This window comes from Ornithodoros turicata, chromosome 2, assembly GCF_037126465.1.
Source record: "Ornithodoros turicata isolate Travis chromosome 2, ASM3712646v1, whole genome shotgun sequence".
Lineage (NCBI taxonomy): Eukaryota > Metazoa > Arthropoda > Arachnida > Ixodida > Argasidae > Ornithodoros > Ornithodoros turicata.
The window spans coordinates 61962115-61978024 of record NC_088202.1 but is presented as its reverse complement, the minus strand read 5'-3'; the positions used below and the strand labels follow the sequence as shown (position 1 = coordinate 61978024).

At 46.4% G+C, this 15910-nt stretch overlaps 1 protein-coding gene across 1 annotated transcript in view; it reads right to left on the bottom strand.

The window, feature by feature from the left end:
• LOC135383609 (glutamyl aminopeptidase-like) overlaps positions 1 to 15910 on the bottom strand; it is an 83491-nt gene that overhangs the window by 6578 nt on the left and 61003 nt on the right. Inside the window, exon 20 of the mRNA XM_064613001.1 lies at positions 2122 to 2259. Coding sequence (XP_064469071.1) covers positions 2122 to 2259 — 138 coding nt within the window. The remainder of the gene's footprint in view (positions 1 to 2121; positions 2260 to 15910) is intronic.

Genomic DNA, 15910 nt, shown 5'->3' with positions numbered 1-15910 from the left:
CTGGAAGACAGCCAACGCCCCTGCAAATGCTCAATGGACCATTAGCAACAATGCTCCTGCAACATCACCAACGCCGCTCCCCGTGCACTGTTCCCCTCTCATTTGCCCCTTTCCCTTGTATATAGGCCCTTGTCACCTATTTCCAAGTTAAAGAGGTTGATATATCAGAGGGCTGCGAAGTTGAATAAAAGTAAAATAATAAGACGTGGACGACAGATTACGGGAAAGTTAACAGAAAGTAGTTTACTTCATGGGTAATCTAACACAAGGATTATACTATGCTGTGAAACGTTTAAAAAACGGTCGACGTTTCGACACTAGCACTATCTTCGTCAGGACAAAAGAGGTACAGGGGTGGCACATTGCTTAAATAGGTTCGGTAAGTGACGTCACAATCGGTGCAAGTACGCAACGTGGCCGTTTTCCGTGAGTCACACTCTGGAACATTCCGCAAAGTCAAGTCCGGGTGGTATGTCATTTTTCTTGGGGAGCCAGCTAATGGTGAGCTGTACTGAGGCCCTATAGCTTAAAGAAAAAAAGGGGAGATAAAAAGGAAAGTATATCCCATCTAGGCGACCGGATTCCTTACTGTTGGAAGTACACCGGGATCTTCGTTAATGATTGATTGGAATTTGTAAATGAGGTAAGACTCGCGCAAGATGGCCGACAACGAGGTGAGCGCGCACATCGAACAGCCAATTGTCACGCAGTTTCTCGCGAATGACGGCGTAAACTCATCCGAAATTCACAGAATTAAGACTTCAGGCTCAGTATGGTCACGATACACTTAGCCGCAGCAAAGCGTTTGAGTGGTGCAAACGGTTCCGAGGCGGCCATCCCGGCCGTGGCGGCTCAGAGCCCAGTGTCAAAATTCCTGAAAACATCCAACTTGTGGAGCGCCTGATCCTTAACGACCGACTAACGAATAACATGTCTTGAACTGGCTCGAAAGACGGACTTTTCTGTGGGAACGTTGAACACTATCATTCATGAACACCTCCAGTTTCGGAAAGTTAGTGCCCATTCGGTCCCGAGGCAGCTTTTGCGAAAAATAAAAAGTCCTTGACTTGAACACCCCTCGATTATATATAAGTCGTGGTCGTCTACGAAGCAGGGAACAGGCTGGTTCTCCAATGCGGTCCAGTTCATTGTGGTGTCAAAGGGAATGAACAGGCCCATAGCGCCGCAGACGCAGCTCTCTCGTCGCGGAGACGGACGCGTATTGCGCTGCTAAGAGGAGATCGTCGGTCCGTACTTCGACGCCTCGAGACTCTTTTGGCTACCCGCAATTTTGGCAGACCGCTGTCATTCTCCCCAAGCCATGCTGAGCAGAGTTGATCCAGCGCTCGCTTTCCGCATGCCTTGATGCGGCATCTAGTCAAGATGCCGCATTAGGTCATGGAATGCGCCTCGATGTGGCTTTTACAGCATAGTGGAGTTACCGCTTGAGGCAAGTTGAAGTTGACTCTCCCCACTACAGTCACTGTGGTGCTGTAGAAGATCTAGAGCACATTCTTCTCCATTGCACACACTACCAACCTTCCCGAACCATACTCTCCGGATCCCTTAAAGAGCTAGATTCTCGGCCCCTCTCTCTCACAAAATTGCTTGGTCCCTGGCCACATCCAGTCCATCAACGCTCTGCACACAAAGCTGTTTTCACTTTTCTGGGTACCATAGGACTGCGATTCTTATTGTGAAGGGGCTCATTATTTCATCCCCTGCATCACCACCAGCAATGGGGTAGAGCATCACCCCTGGCGATGACGCTTCCCAGTCATCACCTTGTTATAAAGTTGTTGTTGTTTAAGACGTGGTTGACAGATTACAGAAAAGATAACAAAAACTAGTTTATATAGTGGGTAATCTAACACAAAGATTGTAATGTACTATGAAACGTTTAAAAGAACTGTCGACATTTGATATGATATGATATAATATAAAACAATATGATGCGATTCCTTTATATACATTGCAGCATTGTGCGTATACATAGATCTGGCTTTCTGTTCCGCTCTCGTCCTTGTGAAGATGCGTAAACTTCTTTGTTTGATATTCGTGATCAGTCGAAGACCTAGATGCAAACTGTGCTCGGCTAGTAAGTAATCGACAGCACTTTACCTGGATTTGTCGTTGGGATCGTCTCGCCGTTCTCCGAATAGTTCCAAGATAGCTCTGCCAAAAGCTCGCGCTGATGACACTAGTGGGACGTCGAAAAGCCTCCAATTTAGATTAACAATGTGGTGTTTATGGATGAAGCTGAAAAATTAGAAGGTTTCATCACCAAACGGTGCAGTTGTGTACATTTTCTTTCATAGGTTGAAAAGAAGGGCGATTAGTGAGGGACAGGTAAATGTTATGCTCTGTGTTCGTCCAAAGGTACCTAGCGTATCTTCTATGTCAGTTGCCAGTGTCCTCCAATGCAGCAGCACTACACTGCCACGTATGCAAGTACCGGACTCGGACTCAGACTACAGAGTACCGGACTCAGACATCTGTATACAGACCGGAAGCTAGTCGATCAGCACAAGAGTAAGCGACACAAGGGTATCACAACGCACGGTACTCCCAAGGATATGAATCCCTCTAAAAAAGGTATGAACTTCGCGTGGTACTACATGAATTGCAGGGCTATAACCGTCACTTCAACGGCAAAGACTCATTGAACCCTGCAGCCTAACACCGCAGGTCCAATGTGGTGGCTTAGTTGGACGAGAACAGACATCCTTCTTCCGCACAGAGTAAGTCTTTCAACAGGAGTAACAGTAACGGGCAGTAATCACAAGGCACCCTAGAAACACTTCACAAATAAAATATGCTTTTCCCTTCCACCTCCATTATCATCTGTTATGTTCTGCATGGCCACTGCTTTCTGCTGTCTTTATTGCATGCCACAACTTTGTATTACAAATATATATATAAAAAAAACTTTGCTCGTTCTGGAGTTTTCCCCATGCAACCACTAACCTCCTTATCTTTTGCTATGGTTGCCAATTCTTGCCTCTTTTCCCGTTCCGTCCACGTGTTCGTGAACCTCCAATTTTTCTGTAACCGGCAGAGGTGGGCACCCTCGCGAGGGCTTGTGAGGGTGAGGGCTCCCTCACCCTCACCTCACGGAATTTGAGGTGAGGTGAGGTGAGGAGCAACTTTTGGAGCAATGGCTGAGGTGAGATGAGGAAAAATCTTCCGAGAAGACGCTGATGTGAGGTGAGGTGAGGGAAATTTTCTTTGGGAAAGACTGAGGTGAGGTGAGGCGAGGAAAATTTTCTGAAATAATTTTGAGGTGAGGTGAGGTGAGGAAATTTTTTCTCCAGAAAGGTTGAGGTGAGGTGGGATGAGATACATTTTCTGAAAAAATTTTTGAGGTGAGGTGAGGTGAGAGAAATTGTTAAAATTTTATGAGGTGAGGATTCCTTTTTCATGTGAGGTGGACTTTTTTTCGTGTGTCGAGAGAAGAAAAGGGAAAATTTGTCACGAAAGTTTTTAGGTGATATGAGGCAAGTTGGCAAAAGGTAGTTGTTAGGGCTGTCTTCTTTACTTTATTTGTTTTTTCAGTGACTGTTGTAAACCGAACGACGCGAGTCGTTGCACTTCACTATCAAAAGTAGGGGGCAATATGGACACGACATTGGGTCCACTGATGACGTGTGACACTCATACGATTATGATTCACAAAGCTGCGCTTCGATTCGACCACCACTGTAGCGCTCAACCTATCGGATGCCATGCGAAGGCGGCGAACGAGACAATTAGCAATGCACCTGCCATCCCACTAGCTGATGGCGAGCGGCCATGATATAATGCGTAGGACATGATCCGTAAATAATTTTAGCTATCATCGGTACTCACCGCAGTCGTGGCGCTTTCTGGCCTCTGTTGCGCTTGCGCCACAAACACCTACAGTCACAATCTACCGCTGAAGCAGAGAGTCGGGACCTGATGCTTTAGCCTCGATAGTCGATACTTGCTTTACGCTGCGTACTTTCGTCATTTAAAAAAGTGAGAAGCGTCGACCTTGAGCAGGGAGGGGCACCCTCCTAACTGCAAGTGAGGTGAGGGCGCCTTGAACCCCTCACCTCACGGAATTTGAGGTGAGGTGAGGGAAAATTTTTTTATGCAATGCTGAGGTGAGGTGAGGGAAATTCTCTGAAAAGGTTTTGAGGTGAAGTGAGGTGAGGAAATATTTTTTCAGGAAAGGCTGAGGTGAGGTGAGGAAAATTTTCTGATAATGTTTTGAGGTGAGGTGAGGCGAGAAAAATTTTCTGAAAAATTATTTGAGGTGAGGGCAGGCGAGAAAAATTCTCCGAATTTTTTTTTTTTTTTAGGTGAAATGAGGTGAGGGAACCTCTCCGAAAAGTAGTTGAGGTGAGGTGAGGTGAGGACAAAGCTCCGTCCAGGAAAATCGAGGTGAGGGCAAAGACCGTGAGGTGTTTTGCCCACCTCTGGTAACCGGCCTGGAGCCTAGATCACTACGTTCACATAATGCCCTCTACGCTCTAACAAAGCGGCCATTCACTCCGGCCGTAGAAGCCCGTACGGACCCTTTCTTCCCTCCGGGCTATTGACCCACAATTCGCATGAACCTTTAAACACGTCACACCTAACCCTTTAAATACCATGCCAATGATGAGGACGGTGCCCAGAACAAGAACAGTCTCTGTTCGAAATATCGGCGGCTTCTGTCCTGAGGCAACTCCCTTCCCACATCTCTACCGGTTCGCTGGATTTCTACCCATCTATGAATGCATTATAGTTGGCATAGTTCAAGACATAGCTGTACACTTAGACACCTCGTGTCTTGCAGCAAAAGTGTGCCTAGCGAGTGTACACCAGGGACGTAGCCAGAGGTGCTTGATAGGGTCTTCGTCCTCCCGAAATGTTGTCGCCCTTGCACGAATTTGGCGCAAAGTTTTTCAGGGTCGACACAGAGACATGACTAGTTGAAGCGCTCAAGAGAGCGTACACGTTGATACTCATCAGCCTGATTTATTCCGACGTCGCATCGCTGTTCCCCGTTTCCTCTTTTAGAGGCCGCAGCTCTCTGCGGGGGGGGGGGGGGTAGACATACCCGCTCGGCCCCGTTGTCCACGTCAGGATAGGCGTGACTAAGTATTCTCGCATGTAAACCATGCCTGCAAGAAAGTGCGTGTGCGTTTGAACGCTGCTTACGCGAACAAGCGGTTAGATGTCTGTCACAACGTTAAATAGGCAAGGTGTCAACGGTGGAGCCCACGTAAGTACCAGAAATCCTGGTACATACGCAGTCTCTCGGCGGTCTACAACACCAACTGCGGCTCCCTTCAAGAACTACGAGGGATGTTCAAGTCAAACCGGGACTTTCTGTCTCCTGAGTGTACAAATGGCTCGCGCTACTTCTTTTTCGTCATTTTCACACGCGACAGGCCTCCGCGTTCACCACGTGGTGCTCCAAAGTTTGTGCAAAACGGAAGACACCTGCTGGACAAGATGGCCGACAACGAGGTGAGCGCGCACATCGAACAGAGAATTGTCATGACGTTTCTCGTGAATGAAGCCGTAAAGTCATCTGAAATTCACAGAAGAGTTCAGGCTCAGTATGGCCACGATACACTTAGCCGCAGCAAAGCGTTTCAGTGGTGCAAACGGTTCCGAGACGGCCGTACATCAGTGCAGGACGATCCCGGCTCAGAGACGGAGGCTCAGAGCCCAGTGTCAGAGTTCCTGAGAACATCCAACGTTTTTCCACGGTTTTCTGGGACAAGGCTGGCGTTGTTCATCTTAATTTTCTGCCCAGTGGTACCACCACCAATAGTGCATATTACTGCAAGGTCCTCAGGGGTGTGCATAAGGCGCTGAAGCAAAAGGGCCTCATCACCAAAGGAATCCTCCTCCTACAGGACAATGGACAATGCGCGCAGTATACCGCGTATCTCACGACACGCCCCTTACGGGAACTTGGCTGGCAGTTGCTGCCACATCCCCCTTACAGTCCAGACCTAGCCCCCAGCGATTTCCATCTCTTTGGGCCACTGAAGGAGTTCCTTGGGGCCCGCCACTTCAGCTGCGACGACGGGGTCAAGAATGCGGTCCGGTCATGGCTGCTACGCACCGGTAAGGATTTCAACGCTGCTGGCATCCAAGCCCTTGTGAAACTCTGGGACAAGTGCACGGAGATTACGTTGAAAAATAAAACTAATTTCTCGCCTGTAAGTTCATTTTACTTTTGCGAAAAATGAAAAGTGCCGGTTTGACTTGAACGACCCTCGTATACACGGACTCACTTAAATAGCTCCTGGTTGTTCCTCCTTCCTGCTTCTGTTCCTCACTGACGGTGTCTTCTGCACGGAGGACGAATCGTCTAAGTAAACCTGTTCCGTTGTGTAAAGGCGGTGTGCTATAGGTTTAACATTTTTTCAGTTGTAATGCCTAACAAAAGTACGAAGCTCCCAATCTCCACATATACAGGGTGTTCAAAATTAAGCTTTCACTAGCACTTTATAAATAGGCGAACAAAAGAAAACTGATGCTATTTTTTCTGTTCCTTGAGTAAGAAACAGGTGGTACATAATTAGCAGCACCTGTTTATTATACAAGTAGCGTAAAGGTATCATCCGGCTTCCTGTCATCGCTGCGTTTGCGTAGCGCTCGTGAAAGCTTAATTTTGAACACCCTGTACCTCAGCCCTTCAGCTCTGGAACAGCGAACTATAAACAAAAGCCGCCTGCATCGGTCTGTGCGTCTGTGTGCGAATGCGAGTGCGCAAGGAAGAAAATGTGAGAGAGAATGGGAAAGGATAGTAGCAACTTGTGGTAGTTGAGACACTATCAAAAGGAGTAGAGAGTGATATACGAGGGGTAGTCAAGTCAAACCGGGACTTTTCATGTTTCGCAAACGTAAAATGAACTTACAGGCGAGAAATTAGTTTTATTTTCCAACGTAATCTCCAGATGCACTAATGCACTTGTCCCAGCGTTTCACGAGGGCTTGGGTGCCAGCAGCGTAGAAATCTTTACCGGCGCGTAGCAGCCATGATCGGACAACATACTTGACCTCGTCGTCGCAGCTAGTGGCGGCCCCCAAGGAACGCCTTCAGTGGCCTGAAGAGATGGAAATCGCTGGGGGCGAGGTCTGGACTGTAAGGGGGATGTGGCAGCAACACCCAACCAAGTTCCTGTGAGGTGCGTGTCGTGAGATGCGCGGTATGCGGTCGAGCATTGTCCTGTAGGAGGAGATTGCCTTTGGTGATTACGCCCGGCCGCTTTTGATTCACCGCCTTATGCATATCCCTGTGAACCTTGCAGTAATATGCATTATTGATGGTGGTACCAATGGGCAGAAAATCAACATTAACAACCCAAGCCTTGTCCTAGAAAACCGTGGCCATGGCCTTATCCGCAGACGGGGTGCTTCGGAACATCTTGGGAGCTGGCAAGCCCGGATGCTTCCACTGTTTGGTGCGCGTTTCGACTCAGGAGTGAAATGGTTCACCCACTTTTCATCGCACGTGATGATTCGATCAAGGAACGGCTGTCCTTCAGTGTCGAAACGGTACCTTAGCTCTTGGGAGATTTCCAGTCTTCTTTGCCGGTCGAACACGGAGAGCTGCTTTGGGACCCAACGGGCACTAACTTTCCGAAACTGGAGGTGTTCATGAATAATAGTGTTCAATGTTCCCACAGAAAGGTCCGTCTTTCGAGCTAGTTCGAGACATCTTATCGAGTCGGTCCTTGAGGATCAGGCGCTCCACAAGCTGGATGTTCTCGGGAACTCTGACACTGGGCTCTGAGCTGCCCCAGTCGGGATCGTCCTGCACTGATGTACGGTCGTCTCGGAACCGTTTGCACCACTCAAACGCTTTGCTGTGGCTACGTGTATCGTGGACATAATGAGCCTGAAGTTTTCTGTGAATTTCAGATGACTTTACGCCTTTATTCACGATAAACTTCATGACAATTCGCTGTTCGATGTGCGCGCTCTCCTCTTTGTCGGCCATCTTGTCCAGCACGTGTCTCCTGTTTTGCACAAACTTTGGACCACCACGTGGTGAACGCGGAGGCCTGTCGCGTGTGAGAATGACGAAAAAGGAGTAGCGCGAGCCATTTGTGCACTCAGGAGACAGAAAGTCCCGGTTTGACTTGAACACCCCTCGTACAACACGGACACAGTGACGGACGGGTGCCCTGTGGCTTTGTGTCCATGTTATGTCTGTGGGTTCGACTCTTACCACGTGCAGTCCCTGACTTTTTGTCAACTGCCGTATTTCAGATCATTGCTAGGCGTCGGTGAGGTTTAGATGCCGCGTGTGCCTTAAGGGTTTCGCCCAATCTCTGCCGGATACGTAACAAATCATAAGCCATAACGTGCATGTTTACCTTGATACAGTGCTATTGAAACAGGCAAATCCGCGTGAATCTGCACTGCCTTCCCGGTGTCGCTCGGCTATGCTAAGGAAATTCCCACGTATTGCAACGCCGCATTAGGCACTGTAGCTCAGAGACGTTTCGCGCTCCTCGCCAATGAGGGAGCCCATTTATGAGAAGTTGTGTTACCCGGGGTGAACGGGGACTTGGACCGAAGGCACGAGTTACTATGGAAGCGGCACAGTCGGAAGTCCAAGCCCAGAATACAGCGCTGAAACGAAACATTGTACGCTTTTGGCACGGTTGCTACCTTGCGGTTTTCAACTGTGACGGTGTTTAGAATATATCCAACTTCCTGATCCCTCAAAAAGATGATGTATTAGCGTCTTGCCGCTGGCAAGCTATCGCGGGGTGGAGCCAAGCAGAATTATATGGAAATCGCTATCGTTGCGTTAATACACCTACGGATAATCATGGTAAAATCATTGTGCGCTGAACTCTCATAAACGGCACCATATATTGCAAATGCGAGTGCATGCGGGTGGATGGGTAGTGGAAGCCCCTTTAAAGGAACCGCTCCAGTTGGTAGCTGCCATGCAACCATCTGCACCGAAACTCGTAGTATATTGTGCTGCTGGGGTTCTGTTTGTATGTTTTTTTCGGCTGCATTATAGACGACCTGCGCCCCTACGTGGCCGACTACGTAATGCCGCCGCGCAAAGCATGCTGGTGGGCACCTATCAACCTATCAGCCGAAGCGTTCTTCCCCCTTGCCCACCACAGTAAAATATACCGTAATTTCACGCGTATTAGCCGCGGCTTATGCGCGATTTTTTAACGCGCGTTCTGCGGCTTATCTGATCACTATTTTTCCTTGGTATTTTCCGCATACACCGGTTTTATTGAAAGAACGAACACTGTCTCAAGGACAGCACCGCCCTGCCGATGCACGAACAGTACGTAACAGGAGCGCGTCCACATGCCATTAGATTGACCTTCCTGGTGTCTTCTGAAAGACCACTGACCCAGCTATCCATGAAAAACACGCAACAAGCGCACAATCTCAACTTGGTAGAACACTAGAACTGAACTCCTTCTTGTGCACCATGCCGACTCCGGAGTATGGACCACAGGGTTTATGGCCCTCTGTATGGTCTCCCTTGTCGCACAGTCGCGTCGTATTGCCCGCGGCTTATATGCTAGTGCGGCTTATCTGCCAGAAAGTTTCTCGATATAGGCTAGCGCGCCGTATGCGACCGGACTGGCATCGGCCAAGAGATGAACCATAGTAGCTGCACTAGACGACAGACCCTTTATGAACTGAGGAACGGCCAGCTCTGTCAACTCCTGTACCTCCGTACTCCAATGGTCCCAAGTGACTTTCAAGTCTTCCGGCAAAGGATCATTCCACTCCAAGCCCGCCAACCAAATCCTTTGAAAGAGGATTTTCCACGTAATCGTAAAGGGCCGTGATATCAAGCCGAGTGGGTCGTATATCTTCGAAACGGACTGTAGGACGTGTCTCTTAGTGCCTTCGTTTTCCAAGGAGGAGCTCACTGCTGATGCAAGAGAACACCGCAGTTGGTCCTGTTGCAGGTGCCATATTATCCCTAACACCTTCTTTGTCTGACCCGTAACTGACTCGATTGAGGCACTGGAGTCTTGGAACCATAGAAATCATAAGGAGAGACTAGAAGCAAAGGCTTGAGGAGGAAAATGGGAGAGAGCAAAGGAGTTGAACGGAGGGACTTTCCTCCTCAACTGCAAAGCGCGGGCTTCGCCATATTGTAGTAGCCGAAGCCGACCGGAAGTGCATGAGCGCCAGATAACCAAGCCAATCCACAAAAAACAAAAACAAAAATGGCAGCTGGTGCAGGTACGTATTCGTTTTTCTGCCTCTCGAATGTGCCTCTCCAAATATTGTACGCTGCAACGTCATTCTAGCCTTTCATGCCAGGTCTCGTATACCTGTTTCAACCGCAGGTTGTGCTAGCATGACAAATAATGTCTGTAAGCGTGTACGCTGCGTAATTTCTTACGGGGATGGAACGTCAATACTCAAATTTTCAGTGCGTGTTACCGATATAACTTGGTCTGTGCAAGAAGTTTAGATATTGTAAGCTACTCTGTCATATTGAAAAATGCATGAACGGTGATCTGGATTGATATGTGACCTCCATTGAGCTCGGCGTTCTTCTCTAAGCAGACACACAGACACAGGAAAATGGGAGGCCTTAAAGGTGATAGGCGCTGCCATAGTTGTAGCATAAATTTTGAGTAAACGTAGGACGCTTGGCGCCTAAATATTAAAGGAGAATTTGCACATGTAACGAACATGACTGGTTGAACTCGTTTATTGGTCTTGTCGTGACCTCCGCCTTACTGGTTCATGAAGAGCACTTGTTTTGTCAGCTTGCTCATGATGTAGGCCTTCTGGGATTTCTGTTATCTTGCGGGACAATTCGTGCAGCCTCAACAGCAGGAACCTCTTCATGATCACTTTTACCAGTGAGATGGCATGTTCGGGCTCAGAGCTGTAGTGGTCCAATAGATGTTCTTGATCTATGTAGTGGACTTTATGGTAGAGTTATGCTACATTGTTCATGACAATGTGATTAACCAAAACAGACTTCTGCTCAATTCATATTGACTTGAAGGAATTTCACCGCACGTATATGCATGTAGAGACTGTGTTTTTAAATCTGTTGCTTGCGCTCTCTCATTTTTTAAATCCTAATTTCACAGGCTGTGGACACTGCAGTCATCTGCTCTGGAATGACATGAATGTGGCACCGTGCCTCGCAAACAGGTGAAAGCGCTTCATTACCTTCAGAAGAAGGTATCGCCAGAGTGTGGAGCCAAGCATTAATAGTAAAACTTTGTACCACAGTAAAACTAAACAGTTTTCAGTATTTGCTTATTCATTGTAATACCTGTTTCTTAGGTGCACTTTACTGTGCGCTACAGTAAACATTTAGTAACTGCAACAGCCAGTCCCCAGCACTTCTTGTTTGAGCAAAGCAGTAATTCGACTAGTGGACTGCACTCTACAACATAGTGAATACCCCTGTGCACCATGGTGTGTTTGAGTTGACCATAAACACTGCAGTCATCTGCTCTGGAATGACATGAATGTGGCACCGTGCCTCGCAAACAGGTGAAAGCGCTTCATTACCTTCAGAAGAAGGTATCGCCAGAGTGTGGAGCCAAGCATTAATAGTAAAACTTTGTACCACAGTAAAACTAAACAGTTTTCAGTATTTGCTTATTCATTGTAATACCTGTTTCTTAGGTGCACTTTACTGTGCGCTACAGTAAACATTTAGTAACTGCAACAGCCAGTCCCCAGCACTTCTTGTTTGAGCAAAGCAGTAATTCGACTAGTGGACTGCACTCTACAACAGAGTGAATACCCCTGTACACCATGGTGTGTTTGAGTTGACCATAAGTTTCAGCTAATGTGACGTTTGACTGAAAGAGCATTCACTGTATAATGTTCGAAATTGAGGCATTGATTTTGAACTTGCACGTTAGTTACACCTCAGTCATAGCTATTGCATATCTCTGACATTAGTAAAACGACGATAAAAACCGGAGTGCACCCTTGCACTTCTACCATGTCACATTAGTACTTTTCTACAGCTTTTTCCGGCGTTATTAATCCTCTTATCGTACATTTTAATCCTTATGCCATGACATTTAATCCTTTTGCCATCGGAATTAATCCTCCTTTCATTATTTTTAATCCTCATTTTACATAATTTAATCCGTTTCTCATGCAATTTTGTCCAAGTGACTATGTGCGGGCTATATGACTTTTTTTGTGTATTTTGGGACAATTCCCATGTGTACGCATGTTGCACATGCTTTTCACTAATATTGTGGGTTTCTGCACCATAATGGGATACTGCGGGACTGTCAATCTGGATTACGGTGTTGTGGGACTACAACCATGTCTACGAGTATTACCCATCGTTTTCATTAAAAACGTGGATTTGTGCATTGTAATGGGATACTCTGGGACTGTGTATATGGATTACGATATTGTGGGACTATTTCCATGTGTACGGATATTACGCATGCTTTTCATTAGATATGCGGGTTTCTGCACTGTAATGGGAAAATGTGAGACTGTCGATCGTCATTACAATATCCTGGGACTATAAGCAAGTCTACGGTTATTCCCAGTGCTTTCCATTCGAAACGCGTTTTTTGCACTGTAATGGGATACTGTTTGACCGTCAATATTAATTACGATATTGTGGGACAATTTCCATGACTATGGGTATTACCCATGCTTTTCATTCAAATGCAGGTTCCTAGAGTATAACGGGACAGTGTGGGAATGTCTCTCTGGTTTAGGATATTGTGGAACTATTCCCATGTGTGCGGGTATTACCCAGGCTTTTCGTTAAATATGTGGGTTTCTGCACTGTCATTGGATACTGTGGGACTATTCCCATGTGTGTGGGTATTACCCAAGCTTTTCGTTAAATATGTGAGACTCTGCACTGTCACGGGATACTGTGGGACTATTCCCAAGTACCGGGTATTACCCATGCTTTTTGTTAAATATGTGGGTTTCTGCACTGTCATGGGATACTGTGGGACTATTCCCAAGTACCGGGTATTACCCATGCTTTTTGTTAATTATGTGGGATTCTGCCCTGTGATGGGATACTGTGGGACTATTCCCATGTGTGCGGGTATTACCCATGCTTTTTGTGAAATATGTGGGATTCTGCACTGTGATGGGATACTGTGGGACTATTCCCATGTGTGCGGGTATTACCCATGCTTTTTGTGAAATATGTGGGATTCTGCACTGTAATGGGATAATGTGGGACTATTCCCATGTGTCTGGGTATTACACATGCTTTTTGTTAAATATGTGGGATTCTGCACTGCAATGGGATACTGTGGGACTATTCCCATGTGTGCGGGTTTTACCCATGCTTTTTGTTAAATATGTGGGATTCTGCACTGTGAAGGGATACTGTGGGACTATTCCCATGTGTGCGGGTTACCCATGCTTTTTGTTAAATATGTGGGATTCTGCACTGTGATGGGATACTGTGGGACTCTTCCCATGTGTGCGGGTATTACCCATGCTTTTTGTCAAATATGTGGGATTCTGCACTGTAATTGGATACTGTGGAACTATTCCCATGTGTGCGGGTATTACCAATGCTTTTTGTTAAATATGTGGGATTCTGCACTGCAATGGGACACTGAGACTGTTTCCATGTGTGCGGGTATTACCCATGCTTTTCGTTAAATATGTGGGATTCTGCACAGTAATGGGATACTGTGGGACTGGCAATCTTGATTACGATATCCTGGGACTGTAAGTGTGTCTATGGGTATTCCCCTGCTTTTCATTAAGAACGCGAGTTTTTGCACTAATGGGATACTGCGGGGCTGTCAATATTGATCACCGTATTTTGAAACAACTCCCGTCTCTACGGGTATTGCACATGCTTTTCATTAATAATGTGGGTTTCCTCACCATAATGAGATACTGTGGGACGGTCAACCTAGATTGCGGTATCGTGGGACTATTCCCATGTCTATGTATTTTACCCATGGGTTTGATTAAAAATACGGGTTTCTGTACCGTAATAGGTTAGTGGGACCGTCAACCTTGCTTACGATATTGTGGGACTATTCACATGTGTGCGGGTATTACCCATGCTTTTTATTAGATATGCGGGTTTCTGCACCTTAATGGGATACTGTGGGGCTGTCGATCTTCATTACGATATGCTGGGACTATATGCATCTCTATGGGTATTCTACCTGCTTTCAATTAAAAACGTGGTTATTGGCACTGTAATGCACTGTTTACTGTGGGTCTGTCAATCTGGAATATGATTTCGTTGGACTGTTTCAGCGTCTATGGGTATTACCCATGCTTTTCATTCAAAATGCGGGTTTCTGCAGTATAAAGAGATACTGTGGGACTGTCTGTCTGGTTTAGGATATTGTGAGATTACTCCCATGTGTGAGGGTATTACCCATGCTTTTCATTAATTATGCGAATTTCTGCACTGTAATGGGATACTGTGATCCAGATAGACAGTCCCATAGTATCCCATTACAGTGCAGAAACCCTCATTTTGAGTTAAAAGCGTGAGTGATACCCGTAGACATGGAAATAGTCCCACAATATTGTGATCCAAATTGACAAACCCACAGAGTCCTATCACAGCGCCAAAACCCGCGTTTGTAATTAAAAGCACGGGGAACACCCGTAGACGTGGGAATAGCCCCACAGTATCGTAATCAGGATTGACAGTCCCAGATTATCACATTACAGTGCAGAAACCCACATTTTTAATTCGTAGACATGGGAATAGTCCCACAATACCGCTACCTAGATTGACAGTCCCACAGTATCCCGTAAGTGAAAAACCTGCGTTTTTAATTAAAAGCAAGGGGAATACCCATAGACATGCTTATAGTCCCAGGATATCGTAATCAATATTGCCAGTCCCACAGTATCCCATTACGGTGTAGAAACGCACATATTTGATGAAAAGCATGGGTAACACCCACGCACATGGGAATAGTCCCACAATATCCCATTAGAATGCAGAATCCGACATATTTAACAAAAAGCATGGGTAATACACGCATACATGGGAATAGTCCCACAGTATACCATTACAGTGCAGAATCCCACGTATTTAACAAAAAGCATGGGTAACACCCGCACACATGGGAATAGTCCCACAGTATCCCATTACAGTGCAGAATCCCACATATTTAACAAAAAGCATGGGTAATACCCGCACACATCGGAATAGTCCCACAGTGCCCCATTGCAGTGCAGAATCCCACATATTTAACAAATAGCATGGGTAATACCCACACACATGGAAATAGTCCCACAGTATCCAATCACAGTGCAGAATCCCACATATTTAATAAAAAGCATGGGTAATACCCACACACATGAGAATAGTCCCAGTGTCCCATTACAGTGCAGAATCCCACATATTTAACAGAAAGCATGGGTAATACCCGCACACATGAAAATTGTCCCACAGTATCCCATTACAGTGCAGAATCCCACATATTTAACAAAAAGCATGGGCAATACCCGCACACATGGGAATAGTCCCACAGTATCCCATTACAGTGCAGAATCCCACATATTTAACAAAAAGCATGGGTAATACAAGCACACATGGGAATAGTCCCACAGTATCCCATCACAGAGCAGAATCCCACATATTTAACAGAAATCATGGGTAATACCCGCACACATGGGAATGGTCCCACAGTATCCCAATACAGTGCAGAATCCCACATATTTAACAAAAAGCATGGGTAATACCCGCACACATGGGAATAGTCCCATAGTATCCCATCACAGTGCAAAATGCCACATATTTAACAAAAAGCATGGGTATTACCCGCACACAATGGAATAGTCCCACAGTATCCCACGACAGTGCAGAAACCCACATATTTACCGAAAAGCGTGGGTAATAACCACACATATGCGAATAGTTCCACAATATCCTAAACCAGAGAGACATTCCCACAGTGTCCCGTTATACTCC